This window comes from Microcaecilia unicolor, chromosome 2, assembly GCF_901765095.1.
Source record: "Microcaecilia unicolor chromosome 2, aMicUni1.1, whole genome shotgun sequence".
Taxonomy (NCBI): Eukaryota; Metazoa; Chordata; class Amphibia; order Gymnophiona; family Siphonopidae; genus Microcaecilia; species Microcaecilia unicolor.
The window spans coordinates 397,071,891-397,092,086 of NC_044032.1; the positions used below are offsets into that span (position 1 = coordinate 397,071,891).

The 20,196-nt window shown below is 44.4% G+C and overlaps 1 protein-coding gene across 1 annotated transcript in view; it reads left to right on the top strand.

The window, feature by feature from the left end:
- The window catches only part of PTPN13 (protein tyrosine phosphatase non-receptor type 13), a gene marked incomplete at its 3' end in the record, with an annotated part of 651,945 nt that overhangs the window by 489,159 nt on the left and 142,590 nt on the right, over positions 1 to 20,196 (top strand). The window contains 3 exon segments of the mRNA XM_030190609.1: positions 16,773 to 16,892; positions 17,626 to 17,657; positions 18,594 to 18,605. Coding sequence (XP_030046469.1) covers positions 16,773 to 16,892; positions 17,626 to 17,657; positions 18,594 to 18,605 — 164 coding nt within the window.

The following is a 20,196-nucleotide window of genomic DNA, read 5'->3' on the forward strand; positions in this document are numbered from 1 at the left end:
ATGGAACAGGGAGGGAGGGGGAGGGACCCTTGAACTGGTAGGGGGACCGTGGAACTGGGAGGCGAACTATGGAACTGGGAGGGAGGGAGGCATGGGTGGATGGAGGAGAGGGAAGGGAGAGAAGAAATGCTGGACATGGAGGGGAGGGAAGAGTGAGGAAGGAGTGCCTTAGACACTCTTGCACCTTTGATGACCCGCCCTGTAAGGCGTACAAAACCCCAACCTTGGCTGACTTCTAATATCCGCTACCTACGTTCCTGTACCCGCTCCGCCGAATGCCTCTGGCGGAAATCTCGGGCCCTTGCTGATTTCTTACACTTTAAGTTCATGCTGACCTCCTTCCAATCTGCTCTTTTACGTGCCAAACAGGATTATTATATCCAACTGACCAACTCTCTTGGCTCTAATCCTCGACTTCTCTTCACCACATTGAACTCTCTCCTCAAGGTGCCCCCTCCCCCAACTCCCCCTTCATTATCTCCTCAGACCCTTGCTGAATTCTTTCACCACAAGGTTCAAAAGATAAACCTTGCTTTCTCTACCTCACCACCTCTCCCTCCACTAGTCCGTTCCCCTCTCTCTCCTTCCCCTCATTCCCTTTCCTCCTTTCCTGAAGTTACTATTGAGGAAACTACACTTCTCCTTTCTTCCTCAAAATGTACCACCTGTTCCTCTGATCCCATTCCCACCCACCTTCTTAATGCCATCTCTCCTGCTCTTATTCCTTTTATCTGTCACATTCTCAACCTCTCACTTTCCACTGCGCCTGTCCCTGCGGCCTTTAAACATGCTGTGGTCACACCTCTCCTTAAGAAGCCTTCACTCGACCCTACTTATCCCTCTAATTACCGACCCATCTCCCTCCTTCCTTTTCTCTCCAAATTATTGAGTGTGCTGTTCACCGCCGCTGCCTTGATTTTCTCTCCTCACATACTATTCTTGACTCACTACAATCTGGTTTTCGCCCTCTCCACTCAACCGAAACTGTGCTTACTAAAGTCTCCAATGACCTATTACTGGCTAAATCCAGAGGTCAATATTCTATCCTCATTCTTCTTGATCTTTCCGCTGCTTTTGACACTGTCGATCACAGCATACTTCTCGATACCCTGTCCTCACTTGGATTCCAGGGCTCTGTCCTTTCCTGGTTCTCTTCCTACCTCTCCCTCCGAACCTTTAGTGTTCACTCTGGTGGATCCACTTCTACTTCTATCCCTCTGCCTGTCGGCGTACCTCAGGGTTCTGTTCTTGGTCCCCTCCTCTTTTCTATCTACACTTCTTCCCTTGGTTCATTAATCTCATCCCATGGCTTTTCCTACCATCTCTATGCTGATGACTCCCAAATCTACCTTTCTACCCCTGATATCTCACCTTGCATCCAAACCAAAGTTTCAGCGTGCTTGTCTGACATTGCTGTCTGGATGTCTCAACGCCACCTGAAATTAAATATGACCAAAACCGAGCTTCTCATTTTCCCCCCCAAACCCACCTCCCCACTCCCCCCGTTTTCTATTTCTGTTGATGGCTCTCTCATTCTCCCTGTCTCCTCAGCTCGAAACCTTGGGGTCATCTTTGACTCTTCTCTCTCCTCCTCTGCTCATATCCAGCAGATTGCCAAGACCTGTCGTTTCTTTCTCTACAACATCCGTAAAATCCACCCCTTTCTTTCCGAGCACTCTACCAAAACCCTCATCCACACCCTTGTCACCTCTCGTTTAGACTACTGCAATCTGCTTCTTGCTGGCCTCCCACTTAGTCACCTCTCCCCTCTCCAGTCGGTTCAAAACTCTGCTGCCCGTCTCGTCTTCCGCCAGGGTCGCTTTACTCATACTACCCCTCTCCTCAAGACCCTTCACTGGCTCCCTATCCGTTTTCGCATCCTGTTCAAACTTCTTCTACTAACCTATAAATGTACTCACTCTGCTGCTCCCCAGTACCTCTCCACACTCGTCCTTCCCTACACCCCTTCCCGTGCACTCCGCTCCATGGATAAACCCTTCTTATCTGTTCCCTTCTCCACTACTGCCAACTCCAGACTTCACGCCTTCTGTCTCGCTGCACCCTACGCCTGGAATAAACTTCCTGAGCCCCTACGTCTTGCCCCATCCTTGGCCACCTTTAAATCTAGACTGAAAGCCCACCTCTTTAACATTGCTTTTGACTCGTAACCACTTGTAACCACTGGCCTCCACCTACCCTCCTCTCTTCCTTCCCGTTCACATTAATTGATTTGATTTGCTTACTTTATTTTTTTGTCTATTAGATTGTAAGCTCTTTGAGCAGGGACTGTCTGTCTTCTATGTTTGTGCAGCGCTGCGTACGCCTTGTAACGCTATAGAAATGCTAAATAGTAGTAGTAGTAGTAGTAGTAATGAGGGAAAAGGAAGAGAGGAGAAAAACTGCACATGGATGAAGAAAATAGGCAGAAGCTGGATCCACTGGACAGTCAAGTCTGCAGAGGACCCAGCTTTTACTTACTGATGTAGGGCAAGAAATGAAGAAGAAAGGCGGAAAGTAAAGATATAAATGGAAAGGAAGCCCTGGAAACGGAGTTAACAGGACAGATAGCAGCAGAATCGGATACTGGGCCAGCATGATCAGAAAACAAAGTCATCAGACAACAAAGGTAGAAAAAAATCATTTTATTTTCATTATAGTGTTTGGAATATGTCCACTTTGAGAATCAGATGCTCAACATTAAAAGTTTATATTTATTTACTTATTTATGGCATTTTATCCACATTAAACATGAATTAGATTGGAACCTGGGATCATTTAATTTTTTTTTTCCCTGGAGTAATGCATTGCCCCCTCCCCCCAGGCTCTCTCCCCGGCTATAGCCAGCTCTGCAATTTGGGGGGGGGTGCAGAGGCGGACGAGGGGTGCAGAGGCGGACGGGGGCGCAGAGGTGGACGAGTGGGGGCGCAGAGGTGGACTGGGGAGAGAGCCTGTTAAACATTTACTGGCACACCACTGGAGGGAGGGAAGGTGACCCTGGAACTGGGAGGGTGGGGACCCTGAAACTCTAAGGGAGGGTGGGGGGAGACCCTGAAACTAGAAGGGACCCTGGAACTCGGAGGGAGGGATGGAGGGGGGACCCTGGAACTGGGATGGATGAGGGAGGGGCCCCTGGCACACACTCTGATTCTCACACACACACACTCTCTCTCACGGACACACTCGCACCCAGTCTCACTCTCTCTCTGACACACACACACACTCGCACATTCACTCTCTCTCACACACTCAATCTCACACACACTCTCTCTCTCTCAAACATACACACTCCGAGGAAAACCTTGCTAGCGCCCATTTCATTTCTTTCAGAAACGGGCCTTTTTCACTAGTTTATATTTAAAATAGCATATCTCCCATAATGCACAATGAATAAGCATTGAAAACGTGTGCAAAAATGATGATAGGTCAAAACTGGGATAGTTCATCACCGGTAGGCAATTACGTAGCACATATCACAGTTGAGTTGGGGAGGATGGAAATAGGATGAGGGAAGGAAATGAGGTAGCATTTTGGAGAGCTGTGTCAGGGGTGCATGGCTTCAGTATATGTTTAGCAAGGTTCATATTTAGGCACAAAAGAACAGGTGCCAATGTGTGCTGTCACGTCTGGTTTCCTTTGGAGATCTGCATAAAGAAGCTGCAATTACCGGCATCCCTCACCCCCACCCACCCCAATTTGCTGCTAATTTTCCATTCATATAATTTGAATGCATTTAGCTTGAATATATGATGAAATGTCTGCAGTAGTGAGGAGTCACGTAATGAAGTAACAGATTAAATTGATGGAAACACTGTTCTTAAGCACCTGAATATGTCTTGATATTTTATATCTAAGAAGTTTTAGCAAGGCTAATATTTAAGTACATAAGAACAGGTGCAAATGGGTGCGGGCACCCCTCCCCCCAACCATTTGTCACAAGTTTTCCATGCATATATTTTGAATATGTGATGAAGCGTCTGTCCACAGTTTTTGGGTACTTATACCTACAAATTTATACTTTCTCTCTAAAAGTTGCCCATACCTAGGCGATGAGGTAGTGCCTTCTTTTTTGTATGTTGCTTTGAGCATTTTTCTTCTGCTGCATATATTGTTAAAGTGGGCTGGCAGCTGGGACAGCCTACTTTTTTTTTTTTTATTTGTACCCCGCACTTTTTCCTACTCATGGCAGGCTCAATGCGCCAGGCAATGGAGGGTTAAGTGACTTGCCCAAAGTCACAAGGAGCTGCCTGGGCTGGGAATCGAACTCAGTTCCTCAGTTCCCCAGGACCAAAGTCCACCACCCTAACCACTAGGCCACTCCTCCACTCCTTTCTTTTTTCAGTTTTGTTTCTTGAAATACATTCTGCAGACTGGAGTGACAATGGTTAAAATAGTAATCTGGAATGTAAGGGGTATCTCTAAACGGTCTAAAATTTTGCAAGCCTTGCAGAGACACCGTGTAGATACTGCATTATTACAAGAAACACATTTGACAGATCTTGAACATTACAAGTTGAAGCGTTGATGGATGGCAGACTGTGTTGCATATTCTGCCATTAACAAAAGGGGAGGGTGGGTAGCGATCCTTTTTCGTAGGTGGGTTCTAGACCATTTACAACTACTTTATGCAGATGTGGAGGTCTGGGTGGTCATCTGTAAGGTCACCATGCACAGGCAGTGTATTGTTTTGAATAACGTTTATGATTTTAATACAGTTTGGGACCCGCAGTTGGATAGGTCTCATAATCCCTGGGAGGAATGCTTGTTCTCACATCGGGTCCTGCCTTACTTGTGTCACATGTTAAGTCTTATTGATGTTTAGCACGTGTTGCATCCATTTGACTATGATTATACCCATCTTTCTGGAGCACATTTGTCCCAATCACGCAAAGATTATCTTTTACTATCAGACACACTGACTTGGGTGCAGCGGGTAGAAATAGGGCCTTGTGAGATTTCACATCATGCCTGGGCTTCAACAGGGGAGCCCTTCTGTGTGGAGATTTCCTCTCTGGCTGACATGGGATGGCCAATTCCAGGATTTTTTGTTGCAAAAGTGGAAAGATTATAAGCAGCATAACGTGGCCCAGCCAATTTTGTATTGGGAAGCCGCAAAAACTGTGTTGCTTGGTGAGATTATCAGCTATGTTAGTCATAGGAGGAAAGCGCAGCATCGTGAAATCGTTCAGTTGGAGTGGCAGGTTCATCTTGCCATCTAACGCTATGGTGAGACAGCTAATGGGGGCGGATAAACGTTTACTGTAATTCCAAACTTTGCTAAATGAGCTTTTATATCAACGAACGACTAAATCTCTGGCATACTATAAATATTGTCTTTACTGCCATGGGAACAAGGGGAGTAGCCTGTTGGCATGATAAGTGTCTCGTACAACTGGTCCCCATCAAATTCATACGCTACGGACCGCAGGGGGGTGGGCTTCTTCATACCAATCGGGAGATCACGGATTGCCTTCGGGCTCACTTGCAGAGACTCTACACTATGCCAGTAGATGAAGGTTTACAAGGGGATCTAAAATCGGAGGGGCTGTTTGGCACCAGAAGAGCGAGAGGCCCTGAGGGCTTCTGTCTCCTCAGAAGAAGTGGTTTGGGCTATAAATCAGTGTCCGCTGCTTAAGGCGCCGAGATCTGACGGACACTGTGTTGAATTTTATAAGATTGCTAGTAAGAAATGCCCGTTTCTGGCAAAAATGAAACGGGCGCTAGCAGGGTAATCCCCCCCCCCCCCCCCCCCCCGTCCTCCCTCCCGAGTTGCAGACACCCCCTCTGTGCCTCCGTTCCGAGTTGCACACCTCTCCTCTTCGTCCCTTCGTCCCTCAGTGACGTGGTTGCGAGGGCCGCCCCGCCCTCAACGTCATCACGTTTTGACGCGAGGGCGGAGCTACAGTGACTGGAGCCTGCAGGCCAAACCGGATATATCGGGCGCCTCAAGTTTCCGGCTTGAGGCTTCAAAGTGCCTTTTATATATATAGATGGGAGATGAGGTAATTCAACCATTGACTGATATGTTTAACGCTCTTCTTTATTCAGATCATTTACCAGGTGAGCTGAATATGGCCCACATTGTTCCTTTAGAATCCAGGGAAAGACCCGCTGTTGCTGGATTCCTATCGGCCGATTTCCCTGTTGAATGTGGAGACTAAACCCCTGGCTAAAGTTTTGGCCAACAGGATGGCGTGACTCTTGCCCACCCTATTGGCTAAGGCTCAGGTAGGGTTTGTTAAGGAGCGTTCTATTGTTAAAAATGTACACAGTATACTTGCTTCCTTGAAACATCGGGAAAGAGAGGCTTTACCTTCTTTATTAGTGAGTGTCTTTGCTGAGAAAGCATTCAACAGGGTTAGATGGGATTTTTTTGTTCCCTGTTTTGCAAAGGTACGGTTTTGGAGATCATTTCGTCCATTTTGTTAAACTTTTGTATACTGACTCTAGGATGAAAATAGTGATCAATGGGATTTTATGATAGGCCTTCCCTATTCTCTGTGGCACTCGTCAGGGATATCCGCTTTCTTCGTTCTTGATTAACTTTGGATCCCTTGATCCGAGATGTTTATGCCAACCTGGAGATTAGAGGGGTGGACCTAGGGGCCCATTGTTTTAAATTGGCTGCTTTTGCAGATGACCTTTTAGTTCACATACTGGATCCATATAATACCTTGGCTGCCTTGTTGGAGTATTTCTCTGAGTAATGGTGATTTTGCTGGTTTTAGCTTTAATTTCCAGACATCAGAATTGTTGTCCTCAGACGACACAGGTGGCTTTGGGGGGGGGGGGGGATATTTTCCTCTTCCATAGGTGCAGAGTGACTTTCGGTATCTTGGTATACAGTTGGGGATGAGCACTGGTGAGCTGTATCGTGTGAATATTCCCAAACTCATGGAGGAGACGCGTCACCAGTTGGAGGCTTGGAATCCTTTGCCTTTGTCCCTGATAGGCGGATATTTTTGATTAAGATGGTTTTGTTTCCTAAATGGCTTACCTACTTCAGACTCTCCCCCTTAGATTACTGCATAGGGATCTTCTTCGTTTTTCTAGGTTGCTTTCCAGATTTTGTTGGGCTGGTGGAAGACCAAACTCCAGTATTACTGGTTGGTGGGTAATTGGGCCACGGGGGGTCTGGGTCTCCCAAATCTTCGGCTTTATAATCAGGCCTGCCTATTACACCATTTATATGACTGGTTTTCAAGCAGCAAGGGCTATACTCCTATTTTTTATGAGAGAGCTTAATTTTCACCTTACAATTTTCTTTCCTTATTACAGGCTCCATACCGGGTGCTTCCCCATTCTTGGGGCCAGAATATACTTCTCTGTACTTTACAGAATACCTGGGAACCCAGCGGTGACGGATCAGCTATCCCTTCATGGCAATATAGCCTTTCTGCCTAGAAAAGAAAACTGAGCATTTGCTTGGTATGAAGCCCAGGGTTTGATCCTTCTGGAGCATGTACTTGCTCCAGCAGGAGAGTTGAACCCATTGGATGACCTTATCACTTTGGACTTTAGGGAGTGGGGAAACCACATTACTCACTGCCAGCTAAAACACTATCATGCTAGTCTACCATGGGCAACTCTGGGAGTGCAGATGGGAGAAAGTATACAGACCTTTTTTGTCTCCATCTAGGAGCAGCTGTCTGCTGCTGGCCTTCACAGGGCACTCAGTGAGCGAGTGGTGGGGAAGGATTTTGGGTAGCTGCGAGCTAGATTGGAACAGGACCTTGGGACCCCCCCCCCCCCCTCCCCATGAGATTGGGACCTGCTTTTAGCCTTGAAAAAGACACCACAGATGGAGGTGACAATGGTCCTTCAGGAAACTTTTTTTACAATTTTGCACAGGGCTTATATTTCTCAATGGCAGCTTTTTCGTGTGCGGCTTGTGCCTACAGCACAGTGTCACACACAGTGTCTTAAATACTCTACAGAGGAAAATGTATTTTTTCATTCCTCCTGGAGTTGTCTGAAGGTTTGGAGCTTTTGAAGGGAATAGAGCCTTTTTTTTTTTTTTGCTTCTGCCTTGCACCTGATGGTTCCTCTGACTCCACAGGCCTATTTGTTGTGGATTGTAGATGTGGGTGCCATGGGAGAGAGGGGACAGCTTCTCTTATTTCAAAAGTTGAGGCTGGTGGCCCTCAAGAGTATGCTACAGATCTGGGTCTCTACGGATGCTCCTTCTTTTTGGGGTTGGAGGAACCAGGTGCATGCTTTGGCTCTTTGGGAGGCTCAGGATATCTCCTCTTTTCATAAGTGCATGCAGAGGTTTTTGCTCATTTGGGATTCCTATCATCAAGTGCTATCACTATTAGGATGTAGTTACTTGCTGAGTAAATTACATTCCTGAGAAGACAGTGGATGAGACCTAGTGAGTATGGTAGGGTTGGAGTGTGCTGGAGAGAGGGTGAAGGTATAGGGATGGAAAATTCAGTCTGGGGCCCCCCTATGCTTTGGAGGTTCCAGGAGACTTTAACAAACTCAGTGTCTGGGACTCTATTTTGGTGGGGATTGAGGATTTGTTGTTATAGGATGTGGGAGCAGTCTCAGTGAGTTGGATGGGATGGAGGGAATGTTTCTGGTTGTATGTCCCTTTTTCTACAGCATTGCTTTTTGAAGCTTCCAGTAATTATGTTCCTTTTTTTGTTTTCTGGAGGAATATGTTTACTTGCATAGTTGACCCGTGGCACCAGTTTTATCTTCACTTCCATCGGATAAGTTGCTGTACAAGCTAGGGAGGATGGGGGTAGGGATCATCTGGAGTTATGTAGGAATATGTTTTTTAAATTAGATGATTGTTTCTGGGGGGGGGGGGGGGGGGGGTTGTCTTGTCTTATTGACTGCAAATTTTTGTCCACACAGCCTGTTGACTGTATATCTGTTGTTAAGTCATCAATAAAAAACATTGAAACATAAAACCGTATGAGCAGGTACAAAATCAGAAAGTACTTTTCCCCAGGATTTTGCACCAGTATCATTTTGAAAATTGCATGAGGGAAAATTACCTGCAGAGATTTTTTACCTCCTTTTCATGCAGTTGATTTTTACTGGGGAAAATAATACACATAGGATTGAAAAATGGAAAACTATACATGTTGTTCTCTACCTTGGCCTAATTCCACCTGGGAACATTCCAAGAATACAGATAAAAAGTAAGTACTATATGGATTAAGGTGCTTACTTTTACCTATATACATTGTGGACACTTTTCAAACAGCACTTTTAGCTGGGTAACAAGTGCACTTGTAGTGGCTAATTTAAGGCATTCATGGGAGTGGTTTGGATGGAATTGTGGTGCACACATGTATTTTATAAAATATGCATGTGAGGAGATCATGTGATGCGTTGAAGGAGTCAGACAGATTGTAGCTCAGCTCCCCCCCCCCCCCCCAATTAATAGTCCTTTTTTGTACTTCTCACCCACTAAAACTGCTCCAGGGACCTGCATGCACTGTCAGGGACCCGAGTATGACATATGAGGCTGGCTTAGAGGCTGGCGCGTAATATTTTTAATGATGTTTTTGGAGGGTGGGAGGGGGTTAGTAACTACTGTGGGAGTAACGGGTAGTCATCCCCATTTCTGTCCGGTGGTCATCTGGTCATTTCCGGCACTTTTTTGTGCCTTATTCGTTAAAAAAACATGTCCGAGTGAAAATGTCCAAGTGTTCATCAAGGATGTCCTTGTTTTTTTCGATTATGAGTCAAAGACATCCAAGTGTTAGGCACGCCCATCCCGCCTTCACCATGCCTCCAATATGCCCCCTTGAGATTTGGACGTCCTAGCGATGGACTTTTTCCAGAGACATCCAAAATCGGGTTTTGATTATACCGATTTGGACGTCTGTGAGAGATGGTTGTCCAAGTGCCGATTTATGTCAAAAGATGAATGTCCATCTCTTTCGAAAATGAGCCGGTTTATCATTTTTTTTGCCAGTTTGTGTACGGGGGAGCATTTAATAAATGTATTTCTTTGGTATGTTCGCTCTGTGTGGGGGAAGGGGGATCCTAAACATTTGAAAGATCTCCCTTTGCTACAGTTTCCTTAGTGAATTGTGGTGAATTTTGAGGGTTGCTTGGGTATTTGGGCTGGCGAGAAGGGGAGGGGCGGTGTGGGTGTGGGGGAGAAGGGTTGTTGCTCTGAGATTGTTTTGGGGTATTAGTGGATAGGGTGGTTTGGTCCGTGCATCTTTTGTATATTGCTTTTGGCTGGCACTGCCTCCTTGGGATCAGATTGACTGGATCTTCTGTGAGCTCCTTCATGGATTTTTTTTTGTATCTGCGGTGAGGCTGGGTGCCTTAGATTTTCACAATGTGCCTCAGTGGTATTCTTTTTTTCTCCTGGCCTTTTCATGATCGGTCATGGTGTCTGATTGTCGACTGCGGACTTGGAATGTGAGAGGGATTACTTCCCCTGTTAAGCGTAGCAAAATCTTGACTGCACTACATAGTTTGCCTGCAGGAAATGTGACTTACTGATGAGGAACATGAAAAACTCAGGAGACAGTGGGTGGGTGCAGTATTTTATGCCTCTACTGGTGGTAGGCATAGTGGGGTAGCCATTTTGTTTCATAAATCATTAGCATACAAGGCTGACTTAATTTTTAGCCCCCCCCCCCCCCCCCCCCCGGGCGATATATATTTTTGAAGGTATGGGTTCACTGGAAAGAATTTTATCTACTTTCGGTATATGCCCCAACTCCTTTTGATGCTGGTTTCTATCCTGCCTTACTTGCTAAATTGTTGCCTTGTAAAGAAAAGGGGCTGGTGATTGCTGGAGATATGAATGTGGTATATGATCCCATCCTAGACAAATCAGGTGACCCTTTAACCTCAGGTACCGGTACTGTGAAGCGCAAGGTCTTACACAATTTTGTCCTGGCACTTAACTTAGTAGACCTATGGTGCTTGCTCCACCCTAATGATAAGGACTTCACCCATATGTCCCGGGCACACAATACTGCCGCCCATTTAGATTACATTATGGTCTCCTCTGCATTTTTCTCCATCCGGGCAGCAGTGATAGGACCAGCTGAAATACCCAATCATTTCTTTGGGTAACTATGGCACTTCCAGTGTGCGACAGGTTTGGGTGGAGGATGGCGCTTTCCAAGTTATTTGGCTGATAATACTAAATTTCTTAAGTACCTAACGGATAAATGGACAACATTTGAGGCTCATAATGTGCAGCATAAGTCTCAACCTCTGTTATTTTGGAGCACAGCAAAAGTGGTCCTTAGGGGTGATATTATAGCATATGTTGGCCATCGGAATAAGATTATCGCATCAAGCATAGTCCATAAAGAAAAACAGTTACAAAAACTTAAGCATCAATATGCACACACTCCCACACCCCGGACAAAAGAACTCTTACACTACAAACCACTTTAAATACTATAATCCACAAGCATACTTGTCGAGGGCTTATATATGGGAAATATGAACTGCATAGATTTGGTAACAAGTCAGGGAAAATGCTAGCGCATATGGTAAAGCCTGGGGAGGCACCAGAGCTATTCCATTGTTAAAAGATTCAACTACGACTCGCCCAGATCAGATAACGCGGCTATTTGTAGACCATTTTAAGATTTTATACTCAGATCATCCTTGGTCAATGCAAATTGTTGTTCTTTTTTAAACAAGGCCCAACTTCCTTCTTTATCACCGGAGGCCATACGGGCACTGAATGAACCCGTAAAGAATTGCAGCAAGCTATAAAAACTTTGAAAACATATACTGCCCCTGGTGAGGATGGTTACTGTGGGGAATTTTACAAAATGCTCCAGTTCCCATTAATCAAACCATTGTTGAACTACTATGCTGAGGTAGTGGCTACTGGTGCTTTCCCGCAACATGAAAACATAGCATTGATCACACTAATACCTAAACCAGGCAAACTAGTAGACTTGCCAAATTCATACAGGCCCATCTCACTGATCAATGTTGATATTAAAATTTTATCTAAGATTTTGGCTACCCGCTTAGTTAAATATATGCCACTTTTAATCAGTGATACGCAAACAAGGTTTATACAGGAGTGTCAATCAGTAATAAATGTGCGGAAAATGCTGTTGGCAATTAGGTATTGTCAATGGCAGACCCTCCCTGCATTGGCCCTCGGCTTAGGTGCTGAGAAAGCCTTTGATAAGATGGATTGGAAATATCTGTTTACAGTGTTAGAGAGGGAGGGAATCACGGGCTGGTTCTTGCAGGCAATACATGCTTTATATAATTCACTATTGGCTAAACTAATGGTTAATGGAGAGCAAACTGTGCCATTTGGGATTGAGCGAGGCACAAGACAGTAATGCCCTCTGTCGCCCCTTCTTTTTATTATGAAACTTAACATGGCCAAAACCGAGCTTCTCATCTTTCCCCCTAAACCTACCACTCCTTTCCCCCCTTTCTCTATTTCTGTGGATGGTACTCTCATTCTTCCTGTCTCATCAGCTCTTAACCTTGGGGTCATCTTTGACTCTTCTCTCTCCTTCTCTGCTCACATTCAGCAGATTTCCAAAATCTGTCGTTTCTTTCTCTATAACATCAGCAAAATCTGTCCCTTCATCTCTGAGCACTCTAGCAGAACCATTATCCACATTCTTATCACCTCCCATATTGATTATTGCAACCTGCTTCTCACCGGCCTCCCTCTTAGCCATCTCTCTCCTCTTCAATCAGTCCAAAACTCTGCTTCGCGACTCATTTTCCGCCAAAGTCGCTATGCTCACATTAGCCCTTTCCTTAAGTCACTCCACTGGCTCCCTATCCATTTCCAATTCAAACTTCTCTTATTGACCTATAAGTGCATTCATCTGCCGCTCCCCAGTACCTCTCCACTCTTGTCTCTCCCTACACCCCCCCTCGGGTACTCCGTTCTGTAGATACGTCTCTCTTATCTGTTCCCTTCTCCTCTACTGCTAATTCCAGACTCTGTTCCTTTTATCTTGCTGCACCTCACGCCTGGAATAGACTTCCCGAGCCTGTACGTCTAGCCCCGTCTTTGGCCGTTTTCAAGTCCAAACTTAAAGCCCACCTGTTTACCACTGCTTTTGACTCCTAACCACTACTCACTTGCCCTGTCCTTTTATCCTCCTCTTTATTCCCTTACCCTTAATTGTTCTGTCTGTCTGTCTACCTGTCTTATCTAGATTGTAAGCTCTTTGAGCAGGGACTGTCTTGTTTGTGTATGGTTACAGCACTGTGTATGCCTTGTAGCACTATAGAAATGATAAGTAGTAGTATCTCACTGGAGCCCTTGATACGTATTATTGAGAGGTCAGAGGAAATCCCTTGGATTATACTACATGGCACAGTAATTAAAACTTTAGCTTATGTGGATAATCTGATGCTTTTATTGACTCTGCCAGAGGAGGCAGTGCCCAATTTGTTACAGGTAATTACATTTGGCTCTTTCTCAGGGTTTACATTAAATTACCAGAAATCTGTGGCATTTCCTTTGCAACAAGATGTTCAGATGAACTGGAAAGGCACTTTCCGATTTGCTTGGGCAGTGGATCAAGTAAAATATCTTGGGGTACAAATCCCTCGTGATGTGACTAGGCTATATACCATACATTTCTGCCCTCTTTTGGAGGACACACTGGGAAAACTCCAGATTTGGAAGGCATACCCTTTGTCCCTATGGGGATGGATTCACCTCTTGAATATGTTAATTGCACCCAAGTGGTTGTATTTCTTTCAGATGTTATCCTGTGTTCCTTCCTATGAGAGATGAGAAGACATTAAATAATGCTGTGCAGGGCTTCTTATGGCAAGGTCGATGATCCATATTGCTGCTGAGGATCCTGCAGACCCCAAAGTCTTATGGGGGCATGGGGTTGCTTAATTTTCGTTATCTTAATGTGGCTAGTGACATACAGCACCTGAATGGTACCATGGAACATCTACATTTTCTGTCATGTCTTTGGAAACTCAACTTTTGCCTCATCTTCAACCTTCAGTGTAGTGCTGCATACTGGGGGTGCTGTGCCCGTGGGGACCTTCAAAATTTACCCTTTATTGAGAACTGGCCGGCAAACGTGAAGATGGTTATGCCGACGACACCACTTTTCTGCAGCTGTGACCTCCTATTTCTCACTCAGCAATAATCCTGCTTTTCCCTCGGGCAATGGGGCACAACTTTTTCACCTCATGGATGAAGTGTGGAGTAGAGAGTTGCATGGGAACAGAAATCCAACCCATCCCTGCTGGAATCTAACCCATCCCAGTCCATCCTTGTGGGGAATTTAACCTTCCCCCGCACATCCCCGTGGGAATCTAACCCATCCCTGCCACAAGTAATCTCCATCCCAGCTCCCAGCCCGCCAAGCCCTTGTCATGCCGCAGTCACCTTGACCCCCCCCCCCCCCTCCCAAGAAAGCCAGATTCTATAAGCAGTAAAAATACTAGTAAAAGTAACATACATCATTTTCTTCCGTACTCTAAGACAGCAGATGTACAGATCAGCACAGGACCCAAAGCACTCCAAATTGCAAAACAAGTAAAGTCAGAAACAACACAGTTTATATCTAATTGTTCAACCTCCCTTAGGATTCACCTTTGGGATTAAAAAGCAAAACCATGTACTTGTAAGGACTGAATAAATGAATTAAAACAAAGTTTAAAGCAAATGCCCTTAATATGTAATATTTGATGCAGTATTCACATAGCAAGCAGGCTGAGGCAACAGATTTATTTTCTGCTGAACATAATTAACTTTATATAAACTTGGCAACTAATAGTGTTCTGAACTGGACAATGTTGGCTCTTTTAGACTGATGCTGGACAAAACTTCTGCATGAAGGAAACCCTTCTCTACTTATTCAATACCTTTTTGTTAAAAAGTAGTAGTAAAAACGGCAAGTGCATTTTTATAATATACCAATACAATTCACAAAACAAATGGAGAAAGTTCCCACATGCCATCTTTTTCTTTTGATGTAGGCACAGGGGAAAAATATTTTAAATTCCCCCAGGTTTCAACTTAATTCATGTTTAATGTGAGATACAAATGTCACAAATAAGTAAATAGATAGATAGAAACTGAACGTTGAGAAACAAATATCTGCACGAATATACCACATGCTAGGGTGTCCATTTAACCAGCCCCTCCAAATAACACACTGATTACAATTTATAACAAATTACTACTCTATGAAAAGTTATTCCATCATTATACTTCCTTTACGTGCATCTGTATGTTGCACAAGCCGGCATGTTTAAAAATATAAGGGAGATTAAATAAAAATGGCACCAACAAAGAACGACAATGTGGATGCAGCAGCTCATAGGTTCACTTGCTTTCTTTTGAGTGTATGGCGATGACAGCAGCATAAGGAAGGAGAAACAGACTCACCCTTTTACCTTCTGACTCCATCCATCCACCTCCCTTCTGATCCTGGGTGCCCTCCCGGCACATAGCTCGAGGCAGCCTGGTGGTCTAATCGCTTCTTTGGGGCAGGAAAGATCCACACTCTTTCCTGCCCTGTACCACAGTGCTGATCCTCTCCTCTCTGCTTTTTTAACATGGCTGCCAAGACTTCCAGCAGTCTTGCAAGGCCGCCGCTGGAAGTCTCGGCAGCCATGTTAAAAGAGAGGAGAGGATTATCTGCATGGATTAGACTGAGGATGTCCAAGATCTGCTGGCAGAGGCGCTCTCATTGGAAGCCCAGCTTAAAGTTCCCTTATCTTTTCATCACAAATTTCTGCAAGAAATGACCGAGGAGTTGAATTATGTGCACATCTCCACACAATAGTTGGTAGACCTAGGTTGTCGCCTCTCGGAACAACAACTGTGGTCTTTTAGACCTACGAAACTACACAATCAACATACATCTTCAGGAAACTCTATACAAATTTGCACTTCGTCTATTTGTGTCACCCCATAGAGCTCAGCAAGCAGGTGTGAGTGCAGCAGTTCTCTGTCCTAAATGTCAAAACAGAGATGCTACACTGGGACACGTTCTGGCATTGTGTCAACTGTGCAGCAATTTTGGGCATGGCTGTTTCAGTTTGATGACTGTATTTGGAAATGTACTCTTACAAGAGATCCTTTGTTGCTGTTTGGGGTCCACCAAGAAGGAACGCCTTATCCTTGAGGTTTTAGATTGTTCCTGAAGAAAACGGTTTTATTGACTATAAAGAGTATCCTCATCTCCTGGTTCGATACTTCTGGCCCCCACCTTATTGGAGATCACTGATGCTAATTCAACTACAGATGGAACGTTTGGGGGTTCGAGACTTTGCACATGCTACTGGTTGCCAATTCCAGTCTATATGGGAACCATTCTGGGGGACACTGACATTGAGAGCTCGCAATCAATTATTAAATCTTTGAGTGTACTGTTCTAGTAGAATATATGTCGATTTCCTGTAATAGCTGGATGCACGGACTATGAGAAGGGGTGGGATGGGGTGGGAGTTATGCTTAGCTCGGTTTGTTGGAACTGCCATTCTGTACTTATCTTTCGGTTATGTTGTCTGTTTGGCATATTGGAAGTTATTAATAAAAATGATTGAAACATAAACTATGCATGTACACACATAGAGGATGTTCACACATTTACACCTTTCTTGCAGGTGTACATTTGTGTGAGATAATTTAACTACTGAAGGTTGTGTTGTAGGAGCCTAGTTATAAAGGTACATTGGAAACATATATTGCCTTTACAAAACAGGCATAAAATAGGCATCATTTTGGACATTTCATTTAGGTGACCTGTAATGAAATTACCTCCTTAGAGTCAAATAATTGACCAAATGTTTTTCCTCTTCAGGAGGTAATCTCAGCACTTAGAGGAACCTCCCCAGATGTTACTTTACTTCTGTGCAGACCTCCTCCTGGAGTCCTACCAGATATCAGCCCTTCGCTAATGGTAAGTTTACATTCACTAATGGTAAGTTTACAAACTCTATATACTTAAGAGAGAATTTTATAAAGAGTTTTTAGCACGTGAAAAGGCTTTTATAAAACTGCCCCAAGGGTTACGCATGTAAAAGCACATGAGGTGATAAGAAGTTTTGTACTTTCACATCACCCATATATAATGTATTCAGGAGTGGCGTTTGGAAGGAGCAGGAATGAAGCTACAGTTTGTGAGGGAGGAAGTAGAGTCATCGACGTTGACAGAGATGTAGGCACAGTGCTCCATCAAAAACCTGGTTGAAAACAATGAAAAGAGTAGCATTTTGGGTCCTTAGTGGGTGAAGAAGTAAAGAGAAGTAGTGTGAATGATCCCAGTGCTCTGAGAATGGCTGGGAAGAAGAAAGTAGTTGATTTAAAAGCCTTTGCCTGTAGCAGCGCTGACTACCCAGTGAAAGTGGCTTCCAAGATGGTGAGAGATCAGAGTGAGGAGGATAGGGAAGTGAGCTTGCAGGGAAGAGTGCATGAGTATGAAGAAGAGGGTGACCAGGTGCCCAGCCAAGTGGAGCTCTACCAATGTTTAATGAATTAAAGGCTGAAATGGCAGGACTATGAGAGGACATTGATACTGGTCTGGAGCAGCTAAGGGCAAATTTGAGTGGACTGTGACACTGGATTGAAGAAGCAGAGGACAAGGTTAGAAGTATTTGTAGAGGGGCTTTGCAGTGTAAATCAGTGCTTGGGCTGAAAATCAACACTCGATCAAGCCTCCAGGGAATACTCAGAGAGGGCCCTGCAAGTGGTTAGGAAATTGAACCAGATAAAGTGAGATTGACAGACAGTCAAAATTTACACACATTTGTTTCCCATTATTTTGCAGAAGAGAAGGGATTTTAAAGGAATCACAAAGAAGCTCCAAGAGGAGAATATAAATGTTTGTTCTCTGTTGAGAAGCAGGGGATATGTAGACACATTTGATGATGAAGTCCTCTGGACAGATCCATTTGCTCTTCCTAGCTTAGGGATCTTTTGTTTTGTTTTTTATAAGTCTCTGAGCTCACACTGGTACTCCCGCTCAATCCTACCCACCCCCCCCCCACCCCCACTGTGCCTCAGTCTTGTTCTTTCTGTCAGAGCAAGCAGTTGTATAGCGCTCTTCTCTCCTTTCAGAAGCACTACACATTATTGTTTTGTAAAAAGAGAGAATTTACCTGTTGCCTTGTTTTCTGTGCTCACGGTTGCCCCACTTCCGCATTCCCTAAAGGGCCAATTGAGGCACTTGCAGACAAAGATATAGTTTGCCTTATTTCACCTCTCTCCACCTCAGCAAGCAGAACTTCTGGGGTAGCACGTAAAAAGAAATAAAAATTGCCTAGTCATTTGGGAGTTTTCTACATCAATGACAAAGAAGGCACATTGAACTAGCAGCTCAGATATCAGAGATCATGCGTTTACACCTAGAAACATAGAAACATGATGGCAGATAAAGGCCGTATGACCCATCCAGTCTGCCCATCCTCTGTAACCCCTAATTCTTCCTTTTCCTAAGCGATCCCACATGCTTATCTCATGCCTTTTTAAATTCTGGAACAGTCCTAGACTCCACAACCTCCACCGGGAGGCCATTCCACGCCTCCACCACCCTTTCTGTGAAATAGTACTTCCTTAGATTACTCCTAAGCCTATTCCCTCTTAGCTTTGCCATATGCCCCCTCATTCTAGAGCTCTCCTTCAGTTGAAAAGGGCTGTCTTCCTTTACACAAATGCTTTTGAGATATGTAAACGTCTCTATCACATCTCCTCTCTTTCTTCTCTCTTCCAGCGTATATATGTTGAGGTTCATAAGCCTATCACTATAATTTTTGCGTTCAAGACTGCTTACAAATTTTGTAGCCGCCCTCTGACCGACTCCATCCTGCTTATATCTTTTTGTAGGTGCGGTCTCCAGAACTGTATGCAGTACTCCAAATGGGGCCTCACTAGAGACTTATACAATGGCACTATCACCTCCTTTTTCCTGCTGGTCATGCCTCTCTTTATGCACCCAAGCATCCTTCTTGCTTTGACCATCGCTTTTTCTACCTGTTTGGAAGCTTTAAGGTCATCAGACACAATCACTCCCAAGTCCCGCTCTTCCTTCGTACACTGAAGCACTTCACTCCCTATACTGTACCGTTCCCTCAGATTCTTGCGACCCAAGTGCATGACCCTGCATTTTTTGGGATTAAACCTTAGTTGCCAAATATCGGTCCATTCGTCCAGCTTCACGAGGTCCTTCCTCATGTCATTCACGCTGTCCAGGGTGTCCACCCTGTTGCAGAGTTTGGTATCATCTGCAAAGAGACAAACCGTACCAGACAACCCTTCCGCAATATCACTTACAAAGACATTAAAAAGAGCCGGCCCTAGGACCGATCCCTGTGGTACTCCACTGACGACATCCTTTTCAGAGCGAGCTCCATTTACCACTACCCTCTGTCTCCTTCCATTCAATCAATTTTTAACCCAATCAGTTACTCTAGGTCCCTTTTTGTTCCTCTTTCAGAGGACAAAGCCATTAAAAAGAAACTGAAAATGAAAGATACTGAGCTCATAAAGGTCACTGCACACAGTTTTCCTCAGCGTGATGGGCTACCTATAGCCAGTCACTGTTCTGATAACAAACATTCTACAAAGACTGTAAGTAAATCTCTGTCTCCTTGTGTAATTCCCTCATGAGCTATTAAGAGACCTGTGATTCCTCAGGAAAAAAACATTTGCAGTAGACATGTTCTTTATTGAGCCTATGCCTGTACTTTCCCCTTATAAACACAAAAAAAATCCCAAAAGAACTGGCACACTGTTGAAACCTAACACAAAACCCAGTCCAATACACCATCACAAATTCATGAAAAGTCTTCATGAAAAGTTGGGAGCTATTGCTAGACATAATTTCTCTATCTGAGCTCACCCAAGTCTCTGAGGCAGTCTGCTGACGAAACTCACGGTGTGGGGCATCAGGAGGTGCTATGTGTTTGTTAAGCAAGCCTGTTTAAATTAAGTGTGGCACTTTATATGAACTCCAGATAAGTACATTTCTAAAAACAAATTTTGGATTGAAATTTATAAAATACAACGGGGACCATATTAGAATGTTTAAGATTTTTTGCACAGTTATGAATATAAAAGATATATGAAGATTGAGCACATTAGGTAGTTGTGTGCGAGGGGAGTTTCCTGATGAAAGAGAAAAACAATGACAACTTGAGCAATTGCAGCTTGAGAATGCTAGCTGCACAATGTGGGATATTATATTCTGAGGGCTCTCCTATATTTAAATTTTCTGTGCATTATATATT